Raw genomic sequence first — 27922 nt, forward strand, 5'->3', positions numbered from 1 at the left:
TTGTATCACACAGATTATATTGTACAATGAATTTACAATTTAAAAAAATATATATATATTTGAAAAAGTTTGGCTGCAAAATCCCGCAGTGCTTGACATTGATCATAGGCTCCCTTACCCTCCACTGTCAGTTTGGCGGAGCAAGAGTACTCCCCGACCTGCACGCTGTACGTGCCCTCGTCATCTAGCACCACCTGCTGGAGGATCAGTTTGCGATAGCAGCCTTCGCTGCAGATCTCAAAGCGCTCGGAGGGCAGGATGACGTTGCTGCCTTTGTACCAGCGGATGCTGCATCTGGGGTTGGACACGGTGCAGTCGAGGAGCACACGGCTCTTCTCGAGGGCGGTCGTGTCCTGCAGGGGTTTCACGATGTTCAGAGGAAGCTCTGAAACGGACAACGTGCAGTTAAGATTCCCAAAATAAACTCTGACTTTATAGAAGACTAATATCATATGCCCACACAACAATATGAGCTCATCCAAATCAACAGCACAAACTCATAGCTCATAGGTGCTTCTTGGAGTTGGGTCTCCAAACATTTGTCAACCCTAATAAATTGATGAATATTTAATAGAAGTAACTTTATGCACACTATTATTCATTTTCATAAAGAGTATACATACTTTTTTTTGGAGCACTTAGAAACATATACATTCATAATACCTTCCACCTCCAGGTAAGCGACAGATTCAATATGTCTGGAGACAAACTTGATCTCTCCAGAGTCCTCTGCCTTCACATTGCACATGAGGAGAAAATGTTTGGTGCCTAAAATAAGAATAAAATTGTCAGGATAAATAATAAGCAAAACGATAGTCGGCTCAATCGTATTGGCCCCAAAACAAATATGCAATTCCAGATGTTATTTACAGATTTACAAATGTCTCCTTTTTAGGTGTTCTAGTACATTTTCTTATTGAGTATCTCTTTTACAGTCGATAAGCACAACATCATCAGCAGAGTTGTGCAGGAATTATCAATTGCGCGTTCGTGATTTTGAAGCCGACCTTCCTGCCGGATCTTGATGGTGCTGGTGGGTTGTATCCTCTCCCCGTTTCTGTACCACTCTCCTGGCATGTTCTCCACGGAGAGCTCACAAACAAACACCGCGTTCTGGTCCTCCTGGATGTCCAAGCCCTTCGGGCCCTGCAGGATCAGCAGCTCGCGCTCTGATAGAATAAATGAGAATAACGATGAGAATAAACATAAAGGGGTATTTAGGACTGAAATGGGCACCTCTTAACAGTATCAAAGCAAAGAGAAAAATATGACATCCACAATAATCACTAAGCTTCTTTTTCGTAAGAAGACGAAGCAGGAAGGAACAATACCAATACAACTGATACGTTCAGTAATAGTAACGAGAGAAAAAAATATTTTACATGAGTTCGTGGTGAGAAAATTACCTAATTATATTAAATATCCTTACAATGAATTTCTACTCAAACACAGTACTTTGTGATGTATGTGTTTTGTGCTAGTAATATTGGATTTATGTACATTATTCTACTGGCTTCCAACTGTCCACCTGAGTGCAGTTTTGCTATATAAGCTTTGAGCAATTACACATTTGTCCAGCAGCATGACTGTAAAACCTAACACACCCACACAGGTGTTTTCAATTACTTTGGCTAATTAGACCTCTGCTGAGGTTGTAGGTGGAGCTTTGCTGAGGTCACCGAACTCCATGTACCAATAAGAAGGATAAAAGCGTTATTTGTCCCGCCCTAACAGGTTCAGTCTTCAGGAGAGCGAGAGAGAGAGAGCGAGAGAGAGAGATGTCAATCAAGTTTAATATGTACACGCCCACATAATCCTGAGAAAAAGTCTAATCAGCCATAGCTGAAATCACCTGTGTGAGTGACCCAAACCTGAAACGAATGTCTGCCATATTTTACACTTCTCAAGCTAGCAGCCTACCTAGTTATGGGGGTTATCAGCTTATTTATTTGATTTACTGATGAATGTATAAAAACAAAAAGTTAACTGTTGGCCAAATGGATATAACAGTTGTCCAGGGGAAATAATTAAGTCTCTAACATTAAGAGAAGTTCTAGCAGCTAACAAAGAAGTGGCTAACAGCAGCTAACCTCAACGAAGATGACAGGACTTATCTGGCCTTGTGAGTACATGGTAACTGTTTCCATTATCCAACCTGGCATTACTAAACTAACTCCACTGGAAGTGTTGCCATTCTGTGAATTTATCTAGCTACTGTGAATTGCCTGAAAGCACTCTTTCATAGTACTTTTTCACAGCAGCGTCAAAGTGCAATGTCATGCAGGATACAAGCAATGCTAAAGTGAATCCATTCATTATTTATTTTAATAATTACACCATTGATTTTACTGTTATGGAACGTCAAAATGTCTGCCGGTCTCTGTTCTTCATTTCCCTGTTTTATGAGATTTTTCTTAAGTGTTATTTTACCGTAAATGTGTATCTGTGTAGATTTGAGATTGAGTCTAATTTCAAATTTCTGAGTCACCAGTAACTGCATCGCTGATTAGCTAGAATAGCTCATGCATGCTATATGTTAAAAGGTTTGTGAGGGAGTGAAGAAAGCAATTGTGTCATTTGTTAGTAACTGACAACACATGAAGTAAGCCACATTACTGACAAAGTGATGTAAAATAAACTAAACATACAGTAGTTTACTCGGCGAACACCTCTATGTCTGCTAGTTTAACGAGTAATGTGTCTGACAACATTGCTCATAACATTGCTACAGTGTGTGTCAAGTCTGGTGGTTTGTCGTAGGCCTTCATTGTTTTGGTACTTTACCACATTGTACATCTTTTTTTATGTAGTTCTGTTGAGAAATATTACACATCTTCTGCCGACCACTATGAAACGAAAGCTCCTTGTTTGTGGTTTATAATGTTTGGACAGCAGACTTTACCGTAGACCTCCACAGTGCAGCTTGTTGTAACATCTCCAGCATCGCAGGTGTAAATGCCAGAATCACTGACATTACATTTCAGGATCTGAAGAAACCGTTTCCTTCCCATTGAATATATGCGCAAGTCCTTGCCTCGCTTCACCTCGACCCCATTCTGAAAAGGATAAAAAAAAACAACTCTAATTTAAATATTAATCATCATCAAACCACTGAAAATATATATTTTTTAAATTGAATTGTTCTATATATTGATAAACACAAAGTTAAACAAATTTTATTTTAAAATTTGGAACAAAAAATTTCAAACGCTTATTTATTTATTTTTCAAGATTTTGGCTGTTCAGAGAGTTTCTTTAGCTTGTGATATTTAAGGTGTCCATCAAGATTATTAAGCGCTTTGTGCAAATGATCCAGCATACTTGTAATCTTGTAAAAACGTGTAAACCTTAGGCTTGGTGTTTTCTTAAGGCTGTGTCAATCTTGTACCATTGGCTACATTATATGGGCCGGTGCTTTTATTTTGAAAGAGTAATGCCGGTAAGAGAAAACGATGCATGTTTGTCGTTTTTGCTTAATTGGAAAGTGAGTGTGTGTGTGTGTGTGTGTGTAAGCTAGCAAGGATGCGTTGGCTCAATGTACTGTAATTTCAGTCATGTTAACAAGCAAAACTAGCATTCCTTGACTTTGCTAAGCTTATCTGAAGTCTGAAGAAGTGCTCTCCTATGGAAGTGTATTGCAGTAACCACAGTATATGTGGCATGCTTGAATTGGAATAGTTGTAGTTGCATTTTATGTGTGATTTAGTTATGTATTGTGTTGACTGTAGTTTAAAAAGGGACTACTTATCAGATCAGAAAATATATTAATATGTTGATTTCTTTTCTTTGTTGCTCTTATTCACGGCATGTTTTTGGAGCTACAGTATCGCCAATAAGGTATGATAAGCTTTGGATATGCATTTTTTTTCTTTCATTTTTTAAAGTCATAACATGTCTAACTTTATCATAGATTGATTTGGCTCTGAAGTTTTGTTAAGAAAATCCAAAATGTTTTTGGTAATGGACAAAAATCCAACACTTGCCTTCATCCATTTCACATCAACGTTGTGTCTTGACAGCTCACACTCCAGAGAGATTACTGCCCCTTCAGGGAATTTCTGATCCTCCAGTTTTCTGAAAATGGTCAATGCGGGCTCTGGTGGAGAAAAGGCAACCTTAGGTAGGCAAGCAAAAACATTTTAAAATGTCCCCAAAAACAATGCACCAGAGTATAGGGCCTACGCGTTGCTGCTCAAAATCAAATAAGCTATACGGGTCAGTTATGTGGACTAATTTACCGCAATGACACTTTCATCCTATTGTCGTCACCAGCGTTTCAACCCCGAGCTCAAAGGCATGATGCATAGGGACTTGGCATGTAGCGGATTATTTTACAGCATGAGGTTAAACCAGCACCTGACAGACGAGAGTGAACAGAGCTACCGCTTTTCATTTGGTCATGCTAGGCTACTTGCATGCTCCTTTGTAACGTGAGCAGGGATAAAGCCAACAAAAGTAGAGCCGTCACTCTATTCTGTTATCATGCATCAACTGGTTGGCATCTGGTCTACTTTTTTTTTTAAATTTTACATATTATTTTGGTAGTAGTGCAGTGTAGTTCACATGGATTATGGCATTGAAAAGTTACAAATTAGACCTTTTAGTATAGTTTTGACAACACTACGGCCTTTTAACCTCAAAATTACGTGTACTAGTTACTCATTTGAATTAAACACATAGATTGATGCAGTTATATTGCTACTACTGTGAAACCAAACATCTAAATGACCTACCCTTCACAACGAGCCTTGCAGATGTCTTCAAATTTTCCACACAGAAGGTAAAGGAGCCAGTGTCTTCTACTGATAGGTTAGAGACGGTGAGGCTGTGGACTTGTCCCTTGGCGCTCATACGGAAGTGATTCGTTGCCTTAAGCTTGATTGTGTTTCTCATCCAGGTGCCTGGAACATTGGGATGGGAGAGCTCCACCTCAAAAGATGCCGTTTCTCGCTCTGTGGTTTTAATGTCAGTCAGCCCTCTTTTGATTGTGATTTTCCGAGCTGTAAAGAAAATAATAGAGTTGTGTGAAAGGCATCGCAGTACTCTGCAGGTACATTTATCGATCTCTATTGTGGGCGTTTTTTCGTGTTGGTACATTTCGGTATAATGAAAACTGAATATTGGTTACAACAGAGGTTATGTTTGAAAGATTGGCCTTAGTAACAAGCTCGTTCATTCCACTTTAACACTGAGCAGAAAACAATGTCCATTTTCTGTTACAGAATAGGCTCGGAGTCTGTGCTGTACACATCAGTCTGCAGTTAAACAATACAAGCGGGCACACAATGACAAGCCAATAGTTTAGTCATTTGAGTATGGGGCCTAACACAAAAGCCAACTTAGAAACTGCCAACATTTTTCACTTATTCTAACAGTCGAGCATTCCCTGTGGAAAAAAGGAGTGTTTATTTTGGAGACCTGATGACAGCAACCTTAGTTTTGAAGGCCAGGGTGTAAATTTAGATGCAATGAGAGGAGATCCAAATTCATAGGAGGTGCCAACAGCAGCCTGAAGTCCTGACTTTCCCATTCCCACCCACACTAGTGTTGAAAGAACAGCCTTTAATTCACCCACTGGCCTGTGGTTCATGGGGCTAAGAAATATAAGACGCATGCACAAAGAAAAACAAGCACAAGTACATCTTAATCACTACAAGATGCCGGTTTTATGGTGTGTAAGGCTCGCTACTATAAATACATGTAAGTGGTGCTGGTTCATAGGAAAATGTTACTTTGTTTGCTAAAGATAATTCTAGTTGTTGGAACGGTGGCATCTTAACATGTTGTTTATCAAGCACTTCCCTTAAAACTGCGATCTGATTTCCCTTTGGTTAGGAAATCATGGGGGCTTGATCGTTTCTGTCAATACACATACCCGGGTCTGAAAGTCAGCCTGGGCTTTAGGGCTGTCACCTGTTGGCTGCCATCATGCTCCTGTACAAGTGCCACCCTCGTCTCCAGTCACTCAAATTACTCTTACTCAGTTGCCTTTGCCTTCACAAGAAGTAGCGGTGGAGGGTGTGCAGGAGGTGGAGTCGTCGGCAACGGCGGTAAACAAACAACAGGGCATAGTGACAACACATGCACACTCACGTTCCACTGTGAGCTGGGCTTGCGTGCGGTCATGGAGGGTCTCACAGCTGTAGGTGCCGCGGTCAGACATGGCCAGTTTGTGGATGGTGAGACTGTGTTTTCGACCGTTGTGTTTCAGGGTATTCTTGGCCCCAGGGTGGATCAGTACCCCCTGCCTCATCCACTGCACCTCTCCCGAATCCAGACTCACCTCCACCTCTAGAGTTGCCTCACTGTACTCTTCAGCCTCAACTGGTGTCATTTTGTTGGTGAAAAACACCTGTTGTTCTGAAAATTCATTTAAGGAAATACAAGATGGCAGCATCTGTCATGTCGGCGATTTTGGTACTTTTATATTATAACAGTGTGTGGATAAATTCTTTGTTAATTCTACACAACAATACTCTGAAGCCACTCCAAGACAAAGCAAAAATACAATATAGACCAAAGAAAAATCTGTAGAGTAATATTGCAAGTTTCAGCACATAGTGCAAGCAAAAAGCTTGGGGGAGCTTGAGGGAGGGAGTTATAACAGGAGAAGCTACTAAAAGCTAGCCTTCAAAGGCACCTCTTTAAAAGTTTAAACTTGTCTCAAAGGGTCACTATGTGTCACAGGTGGTTATTTATCATACACAGTAACAGCCATTACAAGTACGTATGTTTACATCACTCCAGTGCTGCTGAAAACTGTTCATAGTTAAAAATATGGTAATATGGTACCAGAGATATATGAGGTTATTGAACTGTAAATCGTTATTAAATGTTGTCACTTCTGTGTTTCATTAAGACCTATGTATATGTGTGTGTGTGTGCGTTTGTTGTACTATAATTATAGTGTGACTGGATCGGACAATAACTCACCTTGAATCTGGAGTTCTGCCTCTGACACCGAACCCTCTGCATCAGCTGTCACTCTGCCGCTATCTGAAACCATGCAGTTGTGGATGCAGAGCATGTGGCATAGCCCGTTCCTTGAAATGACCGTGCGCTTGGTCAGAGCTACTTGCTTGCCGTTTAAGCGCCACACCAACCGGGTGTCCTCTGGTGAAACCACACACTTAAACACCGCATCTTCTCCTTCACAGACGGTGATGTTACGAAGGTCCGCTATGAACTCGACAACACGGAGAGCTGAAGGCAAAGCATTTAGCTGAATTAGACTCATTGTGATCGAAACATTGAAATGACACATGGAGTGGTTTAAACTTTCATTAATAAGACATGTTTTTTTTTCTCTGACCTGCCTTAATGTGTGATTTGAATTGACTTACTTTCTACAGTGACAGAAGCTGAAGTCCTGTCATCTGTGGATTCACAGGCGTATTCTCCAGCATCTTCTTCCACTAGTTGGTGGATGGTGAAGCTTCGCTCTCGGCCTTGTGCTCTTATTGTGTGCTGACGGCTTGGAGAGATCTCTTGCCCATCTTTTAGCCACTGGACATCTCCTTTGGGCTTGTTGATCTCGCATCGTAATATAAGGCTACTGCCCTTCAGAGACACAATGTTCTCCAGTGGTCTGATGAATTTCGCCTTCATTTCTGATGAGTAGAATGAAGAAATATGATGTCAGAGATGTTAGCTTTGTGTAAATTGCTGTCCCATTTAGTTTGATTGCCACATTCTTACCTTTGACTAAAAGGCTGAAATACATCTCGTCTGTCTTGACGTCACAGACATATTCTCCAGAATCTGACAGCTGCAGGGGATTAATGGTGAGCTTGTGGGTATTACCCTCACTGGAGATGTGAATGTTGTCCCCGTTCAATAGTTGGCCATCTTTCAGCCAACGAATGTTCGCTCTTTCTCGGCTCACAATGGCGCACATTGTAACACTCTCATTTTCATAGGCTGAGATGTTGTTGCTAGTTCTTTTATTTTCGAACTTGACCGTGGACTCTGAGAGGGAGATTTACAGAGAAGTTACTTGTTAATTCTGTGTTCAAATATGGAACAATACGTTACTCAAACGGAAACTACAGAAATTAAATCTAAAAAAATGTTTCAAAGTGATTTAAATCTTACCTTGGACCTCAACAATTGTTGTCAGTTTGTCATCGATGGCATCACAAATGTATTTTCCGGAATCTGAGGGCCGAAGTCCAGAGAGAACAAGCTTCCTCACAACCTCATAGCTGTTGATCTTTATACGAGTGTCTGGTTTCAAGACCTCGCCATTCCATAACCACTGAACGGTGGCGTTCGGCCGAGACACCTCACACTCCAAAATAAGGTCATCTCCTGCCACCAGGATGTGATGCTCCGTGTGGCCGGAGTTTCCAATGATCTGTACTTGAGGCTCTGAAGATAAAATACTGTGCATTATTTTCCTTCCGAGTGAAGGAAAGACGGATAACATTTACACAGACCTGATAATATGAATACCTTTGACGGTGATGTAGAAGACCATCTTATCATCCACAGCATCACAGGTGTACTCTCCTGAATCCTCTAGCCCAGCATTTAGGACGACCAGTGATCTGAAGACGCCTTGCTCTTCGCTACAGTATCGCTCAGTGTCATCGATTAGCTGATTGTCTTTGTACCAACTGACTGAGGCATTGGATCTCGACAGTTCACACACTAGAATAATGTCATCTGATAGTAAGAACTGCTTTTCTGTTTTTGCGTCGGTTTTTCCAAGAATCTTCACAGGTAGCTCTGAAAATGAACAAGAAAGAACATATTTTTATTGGATCAGAAAATCCTTTCTATGCATAATCCATAGTACAAAGCACTGATATTTTGTTTTACTTGTGCCCAGTAGTTATTCTCTAAGTATTTGGATGAAGTTAATGATCTGGTTTAAAGTCTGGATCTTGAGTGCACCACATACAGAACTCATCTTTCGGGAGTTCTATCTTTTAAGTACAATAACCTACCTTGTACTTTTACATGGAAATCCATCACATCATCCTTTGCATCGCAGACATATTGCCCAGCATCTTCCATTGTTAGTGAGTGAACAGTTAATTGACGCATGACGCCATCCTCAAGGATGGTGATATTTCTGGAGTCTTCTACTTCCTCCCCGTTCTTCTTCCAGGTGACCTCTGCATTCGATCTTGAAACCTCGCAGTCTAGAAGAAGAGTGTCCCCGGCCACTTTGTCTACTCTGCCTGCCATCTTCCTTAGACGTACAAAACGAACAGGAGGCTCTGTGCGTTTAGAAAATTTTGTGTTAGAAATGGACTAACACCGACAGAGCAACACATTTAGAGGATCTACTTTTTTCCATTCCTTAGTGTCCCTTACCTGCTATGTTTACAAAGAATGTCATGGAGTCATCTGCGGTATCGCAGACGTATTCGGCGGAATCTTTGACAGTAGTTTCCGGTATAATAAGTCTTCTGTAGACGCCATCCACCTCTAGGATAAGGTTGCCATTCTCCTCCACTTCGAGTCCGTCTCGATACCAGCGCACCACTGCATTGGGCCTGGAGATCTCACAGCTCAGTACCATCCTCTCAGAGGCCTGTTGGCACAGCTCCATTTGGGACTGACTTGGGGACACGATCTGCACTGGAGGTTCTGAAAAGGGGCGTTATCACCCGATTTAGTCACCACTCATTAGGCTGATGTATACTACAATAGAATAGCATTGTTTCCTAGGTGTCAAGTGGATGCATATATTACCTGCAGGACTGACTTTACATACTTGACATCTTGGATCATTGATGAATGAGTTAACCCCTAACTTAAGCAATATTAAAGACGTTTATGTTTCAAACTAAGTGCTTGTTGTCAGATCATTGAATAGCGTCTGAAACCTTCTCCCCACCTTTGGAATGTTAAAATTGGTGGGTCTGCTGCTGACAATTTTCTTTCCAAAACTGATAAAAAGCATGCCCCCTTCTGTCAGTTTAAAACAAAAATGCCCTTGAGGAGAGACTGTTCGCAATTATGTGTTGGTTGGTTGGTTGTTATCCCTATTTGCACAATTGACAGCGTTTTATCCTTTTCTATGATGGCAGACGTTTTAACCAATCTTCAATGTGGCGATTCAGAGCAGATACACTTTTGTCTTTATACATGCTCCGATGAGACTGCACAAACGTGTTTGTTTGAAGCATACTGATGCCTTATATACCACAATCTACTCATTGCGCTGTTATCCGTTATTGTTTTGCTGTGATACATATTTATATGTATGTGCATTATTACTGTATGTAGTATCAGAGATTTTACCTGTAATACTAAGGTGAAAGAATATTGAAGCGTCGGCTGTATCACAGACGTATTCTCCAGAATCTTCCACTCCACTGGAAACAATCTTCAGTCGTCGATAAGGGCCTTCAATCTTGAGCTTGATGTTCTCGCTCTCCTGCAGCTTTTGACCGTCTTTGAACCAGCTGACAAGACCATTTGGACGAGACAATTCACAGCTCAGAATAATTTCCTCGGGGACATGACGGTCAAGGTGGACATCCTCCTTGGGGTAGATTATCAACACCGGAGGTTCTTTTGGAAGAAGAATACATGGAATTGAGACATTGTTCTCTGTGAGTGGATGTATGTGATTTTTGAACAGTTTTTATGTCTCATATTGTGAGGATTTTCACAACTATTTCATTACCTCGTATGTTAACTTTGTACATGAGAATATTGTCTCCTGCACGGCATGTGTATGTGCCTGTGTTGGACAGTTGGGCTGAGTCTACTGTCAGATTCCTTTTGGTGCCCTCTGCTTGCATTGTGATATTGTTGCATGGTTGCATTTCAGTTCCATCTTTGTACCACTGGACAACGCCGTCAGCCCGTGATACTTCACAAGACAGAACAAACTGTTCTTGTTCCGCAACACTCTTGAAAAGGTCCTCCTCTCGGATATCCGCAAATGTTACCGGTGGCGCTGCAGAAAACGGTACACAAAAGAAGTAAGTTGTTGCTCTAATGTACTGTTCATAGTTTATGATTATGCATGCAGTAATTGTGAGGTCAGGTTTTCACAGCTTAGACATGCTGATTGCAAGCCTTGCCATCTGGAACACAACTCCTTAAAGATATTATAATGATCTCTGAAGCAAAGTGAAAGAATTAAATTAAGCAGTGCATTGACTTAATGCAGTTACCATAGGTGTGTTGGAAAAACTAGTTGACTCATGAAAATACATGCCATGAAATGTGAAGCACGTATATGAGAAGCGACAAAATTAGGACAAATTTGAAGTCAGCTATGATGAATATGATGATGATCAGGTTTCGCTTCCTTCTTGGATATTAGAGGTCATGATGAAGGTGTAAGACTCCACAATGGACACATCTTGCCAAGAAAAAGCTTAGCATATCACCTTTCACCTCCACATAGAAATCGTTGAAATCTGAATCATCATTGGTTTTACAACTGTACACTCCAGAGCTTGAAGACGTGGCCGACTTCATAGCCGGTGTCCTCTTATTGCCCTCTGAATCGATGTTTGTTCCCAATTTTTGCAAGAGTTTTATTCCGTCCTCGCACCCGGAGGTGTGGCCTGTGTGGTCTGCGATCTCACACTTCAGATTGATCAGGCTGCCTGCTTCAACAGATTTGCTCCTCTCAGCCTCTGTAACAGCTGAGAATCAAACTGGGGCTATAGGAATTTCAATTCATGGAACAGTAATCAGATTTGCTATGCCATGTAACACTTGGATTTACAGGCTAAAGGCTGTAAGATGTACCGTTTTACTCAAGATTGAACAGATGGGTTTTTAAATTGTTTGGAATGATAACGTTTTTGCCTACACAGGGTGATGGTGACAACAGTTGCAAACAGTCATGGACTCAAATGCAAACAGTGTGCCAGCAAAAGGAGTCATGTAGGCCTCAACCGTTACTACTGGACTGAGCAGTTAAACTCTTTTTAGCTGCTAAATGCTCCACAAGTTTCACCATAGTTAGCTAGTTGCTAACTTTGTCAGTCTCAACATGCTGGCCAAATAGCATACACTGTGCGCTATTTGCTGTACAGTCTATTTATCAGAGCTTTTATAGTTTAAAATTATAGTGTACTGCATCTGGAAACGGGGTTGATGAGAGCAGCAAGTCTGAACCAAACCTTAAAGCTGCTTCTTGTAAAACCAAAACAATGTGTTTAAAAGCACTACAATGCTCTGTGGAACTTGGGGAAATTGCAGAGTAAGGTGGTAACTTGCTGTGGTCTGTTATTTCGAGAGACCCCTTTCACATTAAACCTAGTAATTTAATCCATTGTCTATATAATTTTTGATTTGTGTAGTTTTAAGATACAGTTTTACCACCATGCTCTTAAAGTCCAGTCTTAAAGGGCCTTGAAGCATTTGCTTGTTAGGGCAAGAATGACATTGATCTATATACCTGCCACAGCTTTAACAAACAAGAAGCAATATTGAAAGTACACCTCATCTTAGAATATACGCTATAAAATCGGTTGGTCTAGTAGCCAAGCACTGAAATAAGTTAGTGATTCTGACAAAGCTCAAAAATATTGGATCACCTGCAACATCCACCTTGTATTCTATATGGTCGTCTGCGGCGTCACAGCTGTACACACCAGAGTGTCTGACTTCTGCTGATGTAATAACCAATGGTCTCAGTTTTTCTTTTGCTTGGAGTTCATATTGACACTTTGGAAGTAGCTGTTCTCCATCCTTGTGCCAATAGACCTGGGCAGTTTGCTCTGAGACTTCACACTGCAGCTTTATTGGGCAGCCTGCCTCCACAAATTTGTTTCTTGCGATCTCTGGAAGTGCTGAAAACCTCACAGGTGAGGCTGGAGGGTGTTATAAGATTTGTATATCTATTGTTAAGCTGTCAGAACATTTAAAATGTAGTGTTCATCATCAACCTTGTTGGTTATTCTAGCATAGTATATACAGTATGCAGCTCTGTGCTTTCAGACACTGTTACAAAAAACTAAATTAATCTAGCTGAAATTGTGGAAAAGAATGGGTTAAGGGTAACCAAGGAAATATTCATATCACACCTGGAAGCTAATTAACACTGAAAACAAGAAAATCACCTTCGACGTCGACATGGAATGTCACAACATCATCAGCGAGGCTACAACTGTAGAGGCCAGAGTCGGAGACCTTAGCAGAATGGATCATTAGTTTTCGCAGGCTTCCATCTCTTTTCATATCGAGGCCAGTTTTGCTAAAGAGCTCCACCTCATCTTTAAACCAGGAAACCTGGGCGACCGGATCTGAGACCTCGCACTGTAGGATAATTGGACAACCCATTGCAACCATCTTGTACTTTTCAGACAGTGGGATTGGCATGATCTGTGGCAATCGGCCTAAGAGAAGGACATAACAAGGGTTTTGGAGAACAGATGAATTCACAACAGTAGACAAAACACACTGTCCAGCCAGCCATACCATGTTCTCATGAACATTCAACACAAAGCTAATTTTGTTCACCACTCAAACCATAGCGTAAGATGGACGTGGTATGTTTGATAAGAAGATGGTAAGGATGGAATTGAATCACCTTCTACGTCCACTTTAAATGTGATGGTATCATCTGATGTTGAACATTCATAGGTGCCACCATCTTTGTTTTCAGCTGAGTGGATGAGTAGTGTCCTTGTAAGACCGTCTGACTGTATTTCCACATTGTTTTGCGGTAGGAGCTTCAACCCATCCTTGTACCAGTCGACGTAAGCAGAAGGATCGTGAGAGAGTTCACAGCTGAGGACAATTGGAGAACCTTCTTGGACAGACTTGCTCTTGTCACTCTCTTGAAGCTCTGAGAACTTCACAGGTAGAGCTGTATGTTTCAGATATTGCAAAAAGAGTGTCTTAATATACTCCATAAATGTGATTTTCTTGAAGTAATTCAATATCCAACCTACTGTATATTAAATAAAGAATTTCAAGAGAAAACAACATAACATACAACATAAACACAACCTGCTTAACAAGGACAATAAGTAAAACACAACATTGTACACTTGGATAAAAAGCACATGACGAAAGCCACATGTTAGATACAAACAAGAAAGTGCCAAAATGTTTGTTTATAATAAAGTATGCAGTTAGTGTCTTTAATGAAAAAGAGCAAGACACAAAACGTTAGCTTTCTTAAGATATTGGACATGCATGAGAAGAAGATGCATTGTGAAGCTGCACGATTTAATAAGCCATTTTAAAAGAAGACGTCCTTTATTATCTGATTTCACTTAGTTAACAATGGGCACTATGATGACGTGTGACGGGGAGTTGTTTTTCTTTAGACAGACGTAACCGATCATGCGATAACAAAATTAACAACAGATTTAACTGTTTCAGAGGAAATCTTTTGCTTTGCTTTTTGAGAAAAATAGTTGACCAAATAAAGAAAGCAGAAAAATGTCTGTCTGGTGATTAGATAGACTTGACGTAATCACCTGCTGTTACAGTTAGTTCGCCGTGCAAGACAGTGAAAGCACAACAGAGTTTTTGAGCATCACCTTTTACTTCCACAGCAAACTGGATGTCATCATCCTTTGACTCACAACGGTATACGCCACTGTGAGCCCGCTCTGCCGATGGGACAACTAGACTCCTCAAACTTCCTTCTGACTGGATGTCCACTCGGTTTTGAGGGAGGAGCTTTGTTCCATCCTTGTACCAACTGACCTGTCCCGTGGGATCTGACAGCTTACATTGTAGAGCAATGGGAAAGCCTGCCATGACCGTCTTTTGCTGGTCACCCTCAGATAAAGCTGAAAACTTCAGAAGTGGAGCTACAGGATCGAAAGTAAAATAGAATTGGTCAATAAAACAGATATTGTTGTTAACCAAAGGAAGCAAAGCACAATCCTGACGCTAAAGGCTTCAGCAGCACATTCAACCAATATAAATGCATGCAAATCTTTCATCCTACCCAACAATTTTGATTTAGTATGTGTTGAAAAATATGTAGCTTTCAAATAACCCATTTAACCTGTTCTAATTTTATCTTGAGCTAACTGAAAACCTCCAAAAGTTAGCATCAACAGCTCATCTGACTGTATCAAAACAGTTTGCTTCTACTGTCTATTCTGGTAGAGATTTTAGGAAATTGAGCCTTAAAGAGAGGGGTACTGTATCTTCAGGACATGTTTGATCCACTGACATATGCCAATCATGCGCCATAGAACGCTCAGGCCTTATCTCTTATTTAAAGTACAAACTACAAACCAACATTTGTAAAGCGCTCAAACACCTTCCGAAAAAAAGACATATAGAGCTTTATGCTAAATGTAAAAGTGTAAGTAAGCACTTTACATGAACGACCTTGCGAGCTAGATTACCAGCTACGCTCAGACATAGAAAAAGAGAAGTAGATGGCGCTACACTGTCTCAGGTAAGGTTTTACCATGACTAAGTGATTACTTTGATTTATAATGTCATAACTAGGTAGGTTTTAATGAGGGGCTTACTCTATCTAAGGGACATTTGATATAGAGGTAGAATGGAGCAAGAGAGCAGAGATTCTGCCATCTTTTACAACTTATATGGACACTAAAGCTATTTCTATTGTAACAAAGTAATTATAACACTCATACACTGTGTTGTTGGTTTGCAAGCTGCACAAAAAAGCAGCACATAGCTAAGATATTTTTAGGGGCTGATATAGGCGCGTCCGCTTTAAAAACATCTTGGTTAAGCAGGTCAGGCCTAATGGCGTTGTGCACCTGTGATAACGCAACCAATCATATGTGATTACGGAAAACGCGCTCCTTCGCTTGCTTTAGCCTACACCAAATTATTGCAACATGAGATATGAATCCCCCCCTTCACTCTCACATATATTGTAGCTCTCTCACAGGCCAACAGCTAACTAGCTAGCAGGCCCTACCACATCTACCAGCATCAAAAGAGGAATGAAGTGGTAAAGAAGTAAACCCTGTGTCTTGCTTGGTTTGATTGGCTGCCTTGGCAAAGTGTGACATTGACGGTGTGTGAGACTTGGTGCCTGACGTTTAGAAACTAAAGTTTAAAATACTTTGTGACCTACAAACACTAGAAACACTTGTGGGGCAACACAACCTGAAAAAACACACTCAGGCGGTTAGTCTGTACAGATATGCTAACTTTACAGTTGCATCCAAATACTGCTAAAGGGAGCAAATGAAGATTTTATGTTTTAAACTCTGTGGCAGTGTCTTTAATTGTTGTTGGAAGAGGTCGGTTGTAATCATCCAGAGTAATAATGAGAACTTTCTTTTTCATAAGCAAAGCAAGTGTTTGGATGCACTTGTCCCTGACTAAAATGTATTTGCAGAACAGATGAGAAGAGCTTCTGTCACCTTCAACATCCACATGAAACTGCATTGCATCATCCGTTGTCTTGCAGCTGTAAATCCCTGCATGAGACGGCATCGCTGACTGGAAAGCCAGTGTTCTTATGGAACCCTCTGCCAGCATGTCTTGCCCAGCTGCTTCCCGTAGATTTATTCCGTCCTTGTACCAATTAACTTGAGCGTTAGGATCTGATATCTCACATCGCAGCACTATTGGCTCATCAACTTCAACAGACTTGTTCCTCTCAGCCTCACAAAGTGTTGTAATTCTCACAGGTGGAGCTGGGGATGCTTGAGGTAACATCAAGAGAAAATTGCATCACTATTACGGACTACAACAAAATTGATCTTTCAAACAGAAGAGCAAAATGTCAAATCAAGATTAGTCATGCCAATAAATCTTAGAGTTAAAATCAGTAATTATAAAAGATACGTCTTCATGTTATTAGTAATCTAACAAGAGGTATCTTTGGTTAGACTTGAGATAACTAGGCATTCAAGTTAGGATTTGAAGATAATGTATTTACTCTTTTCCCTATCTTTAATATTCCTCACAGACCACCCAAGCTCAAACTTTTACACTGACTATTAAAGTAGTTTTAGAATGAAAAAAATAAAGTAAATGTAGAAATTGTCAAAATGTTAAGGATCGCAATAAGCAATCTCTTCATTTTACACAATGTCAACATTGTGCCCGTCCATTTTTTGCTTGATAACGGTTTAAATCACCTTCAACAGCCACCTTATTTGCAGTGACACTGTCACTCCAGTGACTGTCACATGTCCGTGATAGATAGATATCTTCTGATTGGACAGTAGAAGCCTGCTTGATATAGTGAGGCTCTGCACACTGGGTAGAGGATCTTTGCCCAGTGTTAACTGTGCTGTCTAATTGGTCTTCTGATGCCTTCATGGTGTGGTGACACTCTGCATGGCCTGGTTTGGCCTGCTTGGACTGAGACAGCACTTCTGCCTGGTGATGTACTGTCTGTCCTGTGTGATAGACGTCATCCACTCTAGCATGCAGCGACTGTCGCAAGTTGTAGTGCTTTCTTGGTTGGACCATTCCTGTGTCTTTAGAGTCCAATGATTGAGGGTATACAGTGTTACGTAAGTCACTGAGCTTCTCTGAATGGGCAGTTGATGTCTGTTGGTTTCTGTTAAACTCCACTGATTGGTCAGTTGCAGCCCATAAGGAGTTACAGGACCCCTCTGAATGGACAATTTCAGTTTGTAAGCAATCAAGACGCTCCTCTGACAGGACAGCTGGCATCTGTGTGGAGCTGCAGAGCTCCTCTGATTGGACAGTTGCAGTTTTTAAAGATTTAATAGGCTCTTCTGATTGGAGAGTTGCTGCGTGTACAGCTTTAAAGGGCTCTTCTGATTGGACAGTCTCAGCATGTGAAGATTTAAAGGGCTCACCTGATTTGACGGTTGACGTTTGTGAGGATTTAGAGGGCTCCTCTGATTGGGCCGTTCCAGTCCTGAAGGAGTTACAGGGCCCCTCTGAATGGAAAGTTTCTGTTTGTAAGCAATCCAAAAGTTCTTTTGACAGGACAGCCGGCATCGGTATGGAGCTACAGAGCTTCTCTGAATGGACAGTTGCAGTATGAGAAAATGTAAAGGGCTCCTCTGATTGGACAGTTTCTGTTTGTGCGGTGTTAAAAGGCTCCTCTGATTGGGCAGTTGCAGTCCTGAAGGAGTCACAGGGCCCCTCTGAATGGAAAGTTTCAGTTTGTAAGCAATCAAGAGGTTTCTTTGACAGGACAGCTGGCATCGGTATGGAGCTACAGAGCTCCTCTGATTGGACAATTGCAGTATGTGAAAAATTAAAGGGCTTTTCTGATTGGACAGATGTAGTATGTGTAGCTTTAAATGACTCGTCTGATTGGACAGTTGCAGTGTGTGAGGATTTAAAAGGGTCCCGTGACTGCAGAGATGCAGTTTTTAAGGAGTTACAGAACTTGTTTGATTTGACTGTTGAAATCTGTAAGTGGTTATTAAGGTGTTGTGACTGGGCAGTTAAAGTATGTAGTGGATTATCTAGCTCTGACTGGACAGTTGGCATCTGTAGTGAGTTTCTTAGCTTTTCTGATTGGGCCATTAGAGTCTTGAGAGCAGATTCGTCTGATTCAAAAGCTGCAGTTTGAAGAAAAGTACAGAACTCATCTGTCTGCAGGGAATTATCAAGCTCTTCAGGTGGGGCTTTTTCATGCTGAAGATAGTAAATTAATTCCTCACCTTGTGATTCTGTGGGCTTGTTAGTGCGATGTTGTGTGTCAGATTGTATTATTGTTGGCTTTACAGAGTTACTGTAAACTGGGGATTGGGCATTTGTTGTTTGTTGATTGTCAGAGAGCTCCTTTGTCGGTTTAGTTGTAGTCTGGTCAGCCATATATTCATATGTTGGCATAGGCCTGGAATGTTCTTCATCGGTATGTGTGTCTCCTCTATTGCCACAGAAGGTGCCAGAACTGCATTTTGAGGACATCCAGTCAACTTCAACAGGACAAGCCTCTTCAGTGGACTTCTGTTCTTGGTCGGAAGAGAGCCTTGGTGATGTAGCTATAAGCATTGTGATGTACACAGAGAAAGGTTTTCAGTGGTTGATGGTTTCAATACTTCTTCTCATAACAGAATTTTACATCAGTGTGGGTTAGCATGGAGTTATGGGATAGTTCATTGCAAAGACAAGCAAGAAGATCGACCAGGTTTGGTCTGAGATTGAGCTCCTACATTTCCCCCTTGAACTGACTCCTAATACTGTTACACCACCAGAATGTTCACTAACACCTAAAAAGTACATCAATTTTTCTTCTCTTTGATAAGAGTTCATTGTCATTGCAACGGTGAGAGGTTCAGGGCAGCAATGTGGATGAGAGGATCTGATGATGAATAAGACTTAAGATGGACGTAAGAGTGGTAAGCTGCTTGTTACAAGCAAAGATGGCTGTTAAAATGAAGACTTAATTGACAAACACAACATGTACATTAGTATTAGGAACAGCTACACAGCTACTTAACACCCACATTTTGATTAAGAGCCAAACACTGCAGGAAATGACATGGGACCAGGATTCAATATGACAAAAAGCAACTTCTAAAGGAAAAAAAAGATGCAGATGCCTCAGATGATGGAGCTAACAGTAGAATACACCACTATTGTTAGTGGCATTTATGTGCTGGGTTAAGATGGATGACTGATGTTGAAATATATCAAATCACCTTCGACATCCACAGCGTATTGGGCAGATGCCTCAGCTATCTCACCAATCTCGTGACCATAGTGACACTGCTCTGCTGTTTGGACAAAGCCAAAGAGAAAACAATGAGCTGGGTGATACCTTCACGCAAGTCACCAAATACTTGATTCTTAATTGTGCAGGTACAATGTGGAACACCACCTTTCATGTCCACATTTAACTGTGCGTCACCAGATGGTTCACAGCCAAACCTCCCGTCACCAGGCAAGTCATGTGACTGGAAGGGCACAGTTTGGCTGCCGCCCTGTGATTCACAGTCGGCTTCCATTTTTGGGTAGATCTGGGTTCCATCTTTGTACCAACAGGCTTTGGCAATGGGATCTGAAATCTCAAACTGCTGAACAATTTGGCAGTCCGTTTCAGCAGACTCTGACTTCTCAACATCAGGACCAAGCAGATATGCAGGAGGTGGCGCTACAGATCATTGGGGGGGGGATCATTTACATGTACATTATTCTAGATGACTTCAAAGAAATATTGTCAAAACTGGCACAGATATTAGCTCTGCATTTGTAACAACAAAAAAGAAGATGGACCAAAAGTTAGTTTGTCATAACTAAACTGAAACACATTTGCAGAATCACCTTGATTGTTTATTATTAATTGGGCAACATCATCTGCTGTTGCGCAATAGTATGCTCCAGAGTTTGAAGTTGGTTCAATAACAAGGGTCTTCTTGATGCCTCCCATTTCCAAATTAGGCTCTTTATTAGAATCATGTTCTTTATCCCTCTGCAGTGACACCTGGGAAGCAGGGTTTGAGGTTTCATAGGTTGGCTCAAGTGGGCAGGTTGCTTCATGCGAATGCGTCTCCACCACCTCTGGTGAGGGCAGCAGCGGCAGCGGCAGCGTCGGAGCTAAAGATGATGATTCATATTATAATTGCGGACTGAACAGTGCATATGTACACTCTGATTAAGAAAGGGGTTATAGATTCAGCTTTCTGAAGGGAACCAATCGTTTATATCTCAGACCAAATTCAAGTAGAAAAAAAAAGTTTTCAAGGAATACATAGATGTAACATTTTGAGATAAATTTGACCTTGATTTAAGAAACTGTTACAACTTCACACAAAGCACCATTTGAAAACAGACAGACAGATATATTGCAAGTGTTAGTTGCATCTAGTCACCAGGAAGCTCTAGGGTTTGCTCAAACACATTTAAATAGTAATCACCTTTGATATCCACAGTGAAGTGAATAGTGTCATCAGAGGTTTCACAGCTGTATAGCCCTGAGTGCAAGAGCTCAGCAGCTGGGATAATGAGTCTCCTCAATGTGCCATTACTCTGTATATCCCAATCATTCTGCAGGGAGAGCTTTACACCGTCTTTATACCAGCACACAGGCGCAGTGGAGTCTGCAACCTCACATTCCAGCTCCAAAGGTTTGCCTTCTTCAAGTGATTTGGTTCTCTCAACGTCAACGACAGAAGAGCGCGTCACTGGTATAGCTAGCATTGGGAATTCAGGAGAGCTAAATCAAATCAAGACTGTGGAAACGGACACCTTGCAAAAATGTAACTGCTGAGCAAAAGATTAAAAAGCCTTCAGCAAATTATTACCATGGGCATCAACAATGCTTTAAGGTTATATGCATGAAACAGTACGTCAAACCACATACAGTACAAGCGGGGATTATTAGTGGCATCTGTAAAGAGGAGGTGGGGTTATAATATTAACACACAAGATAAAAAGTGTAAAGTCACCTTTGATCTCCACTTGAAACTCCATGGTATCATCCTGTGTGCTGCATCTGTACACACCAGAGTGGCACAGCTCTGCAGACTGAACAACTAATGTCCTTGTGTCGCCCTCTGAGTGGATTTCTAAACCAGAGTTTGAAATGAGCTGCGTCTCATCCTTGTACCAGCAAACGTGGGCCTCAGGATCCGACACCACACACTGGAGTACAATAGGGCAGCCCGCTTCGATCGACTTGGTCCTCATTTCCTCAGGAATTGCTGAGAACTTCACAGGTGGAGCTATAGATATGTTTAGATCTTATGTCAACCTCATGCCAGCCTTTCAAGATTATCATAATCTATTTACTGACAACTAAATAGCTAACATGCTGTAATGCAGTCTAAGAAAAGGTGACGGCTTAGCTGCACTTCTTACGAGTGCTAAGAAGAAAGGCAACAGACGACATACAAAAGTATCACCAGAGTTAGTTGCTTTGCTGGAGAGGGGCTTGTTAATGGTTCACATTGCTTAAGGTAAAACAAATCACCTTTGATGTCCACACTGAACGTGACGGTGTCACCCTTTGTCTTGCAGCAGTATAACCCAGAGTGGAAGAATTCTGCTGAATGGACAATCAGTTTTCTCACCAAGCCGTCAGTTTGAATATCTACTCCAGTTTGAGGGTGAAGCTTTGACCCGTCTTTGTACCAGTGCACCTGGGCAGAGGGATCCGAGAGCTCACAGCATAAAACAATGGGGTAGCCCGTTTCGATGGTTTGGCTCCTCTCAGCATCTGGAATTGCTGAAAACCTCACGGGTGGGGCTATGGATATTTAAATTCATTAAGTTATAAATGTAATATGTTTTGATAAGTCAGACTAAATGCATTTTTTAGGTAAGAAAAGACAAAAAGGGGTTGAAAGGGGCAATAACGATGGTTAGTGAAAGACGACAGCATTGTAAGAAACTCGCTCCACTCACCCTCTACTTCCACATTGAACCTGATAACGTCATCGATAGCATCGCAGCAATACACTCCAGAGTGTGAGAACTCTGCTGATTGGATGACAATTCTTCTCATGGTGCCCTCTGATTGGATATGCAGACCCTCCAGTGTTTGTATTTCCACCCCGTTCTTGTACCAGTGCACTGGAGCTGCAGGGTCTGACAGCTCACAGTAGAGCACAATGGGGTTCCCCATTTCTACAAATTTGTTTCGATCCATTTCTGACATTGGTGAAAACTTGACAAGAGGAGCTGCAAATTTTAGAAAAACAATGAAAAGTTTTTACATAATTGAGACTTTACATCTAGGTTAGTGAACTGAGTGATAATATATTAGTGTCCTCTTGCACTGTTGGTGCCAAACAATATTGGCACATTTGTCCTAATTCCAGTTAAAACAAAACAGACAGGTAAAAAACACAATACTTCTTTGGCCTAACAAGACCCATACACACCTTGAATGTACAGTGCGGCAGAATCACGGATGCTATAGGCAATAAACGTGATCTCGGCTCCATTGTCTGTATCCCGAACTCCTCGAATGCGAAGAGATTGGTGTGTTCGTGACCTGCGCATGGAATAACGCTCGTCTTCCTGAAGCTGAGTACCGCTTAAAAACCATGTACCGATAACTGAAGCAGAGAGCTCAATAGAGAAGAGGGCGTCTTGCCCCTCGGGCACCAAGGCATCCTGTAAGGGAGCTTGTATTCTGGCAACTGGAACTGGAAAATGAATCAGAGTATACATGATTTAGCAAGCAATATCCTCAACCATGTGATTTCATTTATCAGGAACAAAAAAAACAAACATGTTAAAGGCAGCAGAACTTACCCAAATGAACAGCTTTTGGGAACTCAACATTGTTGCTCTTTCCATATTTGTTGACACTGCAGATGCGGAATCGATAATCGGCTTCACATGGTACGCTGTCACCAAGGATCTCCACCGAGGTTGCAGAGTCGGTGGTCAGGCACTGCAGCCACTCCTGTGAGCCTGTGCCCACTTCCTGTCGCTCTAGCACATATCCAGATGGAGGGTTCTTTCGAGTGTCCTGAGCAGGAGACCACGAGAGAAGAGCTGCGTTAGCACGCTCTGTGTTGATCTGCACACTCACTGGACAACTCGGAGGACAATGTCTGGCCGCTGAAACAAGACAAACCCATTGTCAATGTCTCTCTGAATTGGAATGACTGATACATATTGAGCAATTCCAAAAGTAGTAGATCTCGATATTTTGTTTTGTGTGCAAACATATTGTTTGGGATTCAATGATCTACAGATGAGGCACCCTACCTTTCACTCTAAGCTGAGAGGAAGTCTTGGATCTGCCAACAAGGAAAGTCACAAGGCCAGAGTCTTGGGGATTTGTATTGACGAAAACCAGGATGTGAGTTCGACCGAAGGACTTGAGGATGGTCTGATGCGTTTCACGCAATTCTATGGCATCCTTGTACCAGTGTATGTCCATTTCTTCTTTGTCCACTTCAACACAAAAGGCTGCATTTTCACCTTCCAATACATCCACTTTTCTTGGAAGCTTCCGCAAAATTGTCCCTGCAAGGAAACACTTTGGAAGTCAGTGACTCCTTTGCACATTAACAGGATGAGGAATTGATTATCTAATGAAACACAATGACCTTACAATCAACATTTGCCATTTGATCTCCAAAATCAATACAAATCAGCGTTGTCAAAATAAAATCCTTTTCTGATCTGATACTGCTATGGGAAAAGTTTATTTAGGCTTATATAGGTTTAGGGAAAGATCTTTTTTTAAATTTAAATTACTACATTGTTAAGGTTAGAGGACTTTCAACATCATGGTTAAATAATTAACTACTTAAGGTCAGGGAATGTGGTCATGGTTTAAAGAAACACTGTTGACTGTCGGTAGGAAACGGTCTCCCATGGTAAAGTCCAATGTTTTTCTGACGTGTAACCACTTCCACCTCTTCTACTCTGCTAAAGTGCTTTCTAATTGAAACATACACATTTGTTGTTTCGGCCCATTCCCGAACAACGGGTGCTGCCTTTCTTCTTGGAAGGACCGTCTCATAAAGGAATTACTGATATTATATAGTGTTTCCCATTTGGCACTGGTCCAAAAAACATGGATGGAAAGTAACGCCACACAAAGAGAGCTTTCCATAATTCCAACTACCTGACAAAGTTGACAAACTGAGACATCAGACTTTATGTTCACTGCTGTTAAAAATTTCATCTACAAGGATTTGCCTCGTCTCTCAAGTCCCAAACCAGCTCAAAGGAGGAGAGAAAAGGAATGAAATGCTATAACTTTTGTCAGCCATATCGTATGTGTTTTAAAAATGACAGAAGGAAAACAAATTAAGGGTTAGGCTTGTCACAGTTTAGGTTGTATCAACTTTGGTTTTGATTGTCCCTGTTGTATTTGTATGAGCACATAGGTGTTCAATGAAACTCCAATATATAGTAAATGTACCACAGCTGTTTGATTGTATCATCATGATTTACCTTTCACAGCTACCTCTGCAATGCTTCTGCCCCCGTCGGGCATCTCGCAGAGGTAAATCCCGTCATCGTCAACTCCGATGTCACGGATAGTTAGCCGCCGTTTTGTTCCCCACTCCTCCATTCCATATTTGGCCCCTGGCTGCAGTCGTCGGTCCTCCAGATACCATGTGATTGGAACAGAGTCCTCTGGAACTTCACACTCGAGAACAGCCAAATCTCGCTCCCACACTTCTAAATCAATGAGGGGCTGCTTGAACCGCACAGGCGGCTCTGGCACCAAAGAGGAGGAAGCACACCAGTTTGATCAAGCCAATGTGACGTCTCCGAATTAAAAATGAGTTAAGTTCAAATCAAGCTCATTAACTTATATACAAAAAAATGAATAAATTCTTCAGGTAAGTTGACCTGGAGAAAACTTACACAGCACATCATATGTGTCCTTGAAGTAAACGGTGTAAATTGAAATATATTTGGCAGTAAGTTCTAGTGAAGCAAACAAGATGTGAAAAATCATGGCTCATTTAGTTGAGGAATGGAAAGGTCATTAACACATCGAGGTATTGGATAGGAAATAAAGTGTTTATAACCGACACCATCAGACAGTACCAGACAGTTGCAAACAAAGGAATGTGGACTGTATTTAGTAGTCCTTGCAAAGCTCTTACTTTCCTTATCTTACTAAGTCCAATTAAACACAAGGACAGCTGATGAAATACATTCACCATTTTCCATTCAAATCACCTTTAAATCTACCATTAATCCCACCTTTCTGTCTTCATCTGACACAGTACAATGCTGTCTGCTGGTGCCTTGAGTTTGGACGTCTCTGGGCCATGTGAGAAATATGATCTCCTTCCCAAAATCACATGGACGCCCCCCCCTACACCTTTCACAAGCTAAGTGACTTTGCAGACATTATAGTGCTTGGCTTGGAATCTACCTCAAGCTGACTTTGCCTGTTTGGATATTTCTCAGGTTGAATTTCAGATCATTAATACATTTGGTTAATCCTCCAGTGGACCGGGGTTGAATTTCTTTTAATGCATCTGGTAGCTGATTATATTTGCAGCTCACTAGCCTGCTGACCTGCATTTTTTACGAATTCACTGAATGATGATACAAAGCCATATACTTGACATTTACGTCATTGAGTTCCTTAAGTAGGCGTTTGTGAGCAGCAACATGCGTCAATTTAGCATTAGTGTGCTATTCGACGGTATGAGTTGTAATTTGCTGTGTAAGAGCACTGATCACTTCCGTAACTATTTTCTATTTACTGAGATGATACTCTTTATTGTACCACTCGGGTATATACTTTGATCGTCAAACTAGGTTTTTGGAACATAGAAAAGATTGTAACAATACTTTACTTCGTTTTTTGTACCAATAATCAATACAATCTCCTAGAGATAAGATGTCATGACACTGTCATACAACTTTTCAAAGTTCAACTTTGCCATCCCTGTCTGGCCCTAACCCAATATATGATCTCAGAGTACCTCTTTGGAGGTATCTCACTGACATCATCCTAGCATGAAATGGTTTGAAATCTGATCCAAGAACACACCACACATTCACTCACTCCTTTACTCGCTACAAAAAGCACTGGAGGCTGCAACTGTTTCTGCATTCACTCTCTAAGTTGTACCTACATTTCTTCCCACTTTCACAAAGTTTACACTGTGAAGCCACTGAAAATCATCTGACTTACCCTTTACGGAGAGGTGTACGGCACTGAGGGTTTGACCGGCAGTATTTGATGCAGCACAAACGTAAACTCCATTGTCCTTTTGCTTACAGTACAGAACTTTAAGTGTGAAGTATCCTTCTCTGTCCTCGTATAACAAGTACCGCCTTCCAGACAGTATCAGCCTGCCATCTTTCCTCCAAATGATTTCTGGTTTGGGCTTCCCAGTCACAAAGCAGCGGAATTTGGCATGTTTGCCCTCAGTCACTGCAAACATTTTCACTTTAGTGGACATGGTGTCGTCTTTGAGCCGGTTTAGCACTTGCCTGCCACTCCTCTGCTTTCCCTGGTGGGCTTTCCAGTGGCCATTTATGTAGCCATTGCGATTTGCCTCATCCTCATGTGCTGGGCCTGCATCAACCAGCAACACAGCTCCTGCCAACGCTTCCCCAAACTCATTCCTGGCTTTGCACGTATATACGCCTCCATCTGGAGCACGAGTCTTAAAGATCTTGAGCTGGAACCATCCACCGTCCTGGAAGCCCACGCTGAAATGCGTGCTTTCGAATATTTCATTGAGTTTCTTGCCGTCCTTTTCCCAGACGACCTCTGGCCGCGGGTTTCCCCAAAGCTTACAAGAGAAGACGGCATCATCCCCACGGCCGGCGCGAGTGGAGAGGGGCTTGATGAGGAACCGCGGCTTATTCTCCTCTCGTACCTCCATCTCTTGTGCTTCGCCTTCCACGTTCAGTGTGGCCGCCGCGTACGTTTCCCCAATGCTGTTCTTTGCTTTGCATATGTACTGGCCACTGTCCTCTTTGGTCACAGCCGAAATTATGAGATTGTAAACATTACCGTCCTCAAAGACCCTGTATCGTTCCTGGGGGTTGATCTTTTCATTGTTTCGCTCCCAGATAACTGCAGGCCTTGGATCGCCACCAATTTGACACTTTAGGACGGCATCAGCTCCACTTTGCACCACCACAGGTCGTGGATAAGCAAAGAAACGTGGTGCTCCACCAAACACATCCATTTCTGCTTTGGTGTAAGCCTCACTTCACCTTAAGCCGTCCGGGAGATTAATAAGTAGCAGTTATTCACTGGGGGAAGACAGTCCAACTTCTCCACTGCAAATTTCTAAAAAAGAAATAACAAACAAATGACTTTAATATCAAACCGCTTGTGAGTTTGACATAATATTGGAAAATGAAACTAGCTAAATTATAATTAGTTCTAACATAGCCAGATCATGATATGAAGTAACTGTGATGTGATGAAGTTATACTTTTTAGCCTTCCTGTTATAAGGTGGGGAACCCTCGTATTTTGGAATGGACAACGCTCAGCCTCCGCCTCCTTTGTGTGCATGCGTGTCAGCACAAACGGATGGTATGATTATTAGGACTAATTGAATTAGATCTGTCCGCATGAGAGAAAACACAGGCTTGCAGTGAGAAGGGGGGGCAGCCTAGTCCTATTGCAACAGCAGCCACAA

General features: G+C 41.6%; 1 protein-coding gene across 1 annotated transcript in view; it reads right to left on the reverse strand.

Annotated features, from left to right (window-relative positions):
- Positions 1 to 27461, reverse strand: part of LOC142962336 (obscurin-like protein 1) — a 29204-nt gene extending 1743 nt beyond the window's left edge. The window contains exons 1-22 of the mRNA XM_076102805.1: positions 26453 to 27461; positions 24742 to 25011; positions 23542 to 23802; positions 23080 to 23391; positions 22704 to 22970; positions 22225 to 22500; positions 10646 to 10921; positions 10258 to 10530; positions 9325 to 9600; positions 8952 to 9227; positions 8455 to 8730; positions 8095 to 8370; positions 7699 to 7968; positions 7344 to 7610; positions 6934 to 7203; positions 6094 to 6360; positions 4734 to 5000; positions 3984 to 4096; positions 2903 to 3056; positions 1008 to 1169; positions 664 to 768; positions 119 to 385 (exon numbers count right to left, since the gene is read on the reverse strand). Of these exons, the coding sequence (XP_075958920.1) occupies positions 119 to 385; positions 664 to 768; positions 1008 to 1169; positions 2903 to 3056; positions 3984 to 4096; positions 4734 to 5000; positions 6094 to 6360; positions 6934 to 7203; positions 7344 to 7610; positions 7699 to 7968; positions 8095 to 8370; positions 8455 to 8730; positions 8952 to 9227; positions 9325 to 9600; positions 10258 to 10530; positions 10646 to 10921; positions 22225 to 22500; positions 22704 to 22970; positions 23080 to 23391; positions 23542 to 23802; positions 24742 to 25011; positions 26453 to 27461 (6190 nt within the window). The remainder of the gene's footprint in view (positions 1 to 118; positions 386 to 663; positions 769 to 1007; positions 1170 to 2902; positions 3057 to 3983; positions 4097 to 4733; positions 5001 to 6093; positions 6361 to 6933; positions 7204 to 7343; positions 7611 to 7698; positions 7969 to 8094; positions 8371 to 8454; positions 8731 to 8951; positions 9228 to 9324; positions 9601 to 10257; positions 10531 to 10645; positions 10922 to 22224; positions 22501 to 22703; positions 22971 to 23079; positions 23392 to 23541; positions 23803 to 24741; positions 25012 to 26452) is intronic.
- Between the last annotated feature and the right edge of the window lie 461 nt (positions 27462 to 27922).

The sequence above is a fragment of the Anarhichas minor genome, unplaced genomic scaffold, assembly GCF_050575085.1.
Source record: "Anarhichas minor isolate MPS153535 unplaced genomic scaffold, ASM5057508v1 ptg000004l, whole genome shotgun sequence".
Lineage (NCBI taxonomy): Eukaryota > Metazoa > Chordata > Actinopteri > Perciformes > Anarhichadidae > Anarhichas > Anarhichas minor.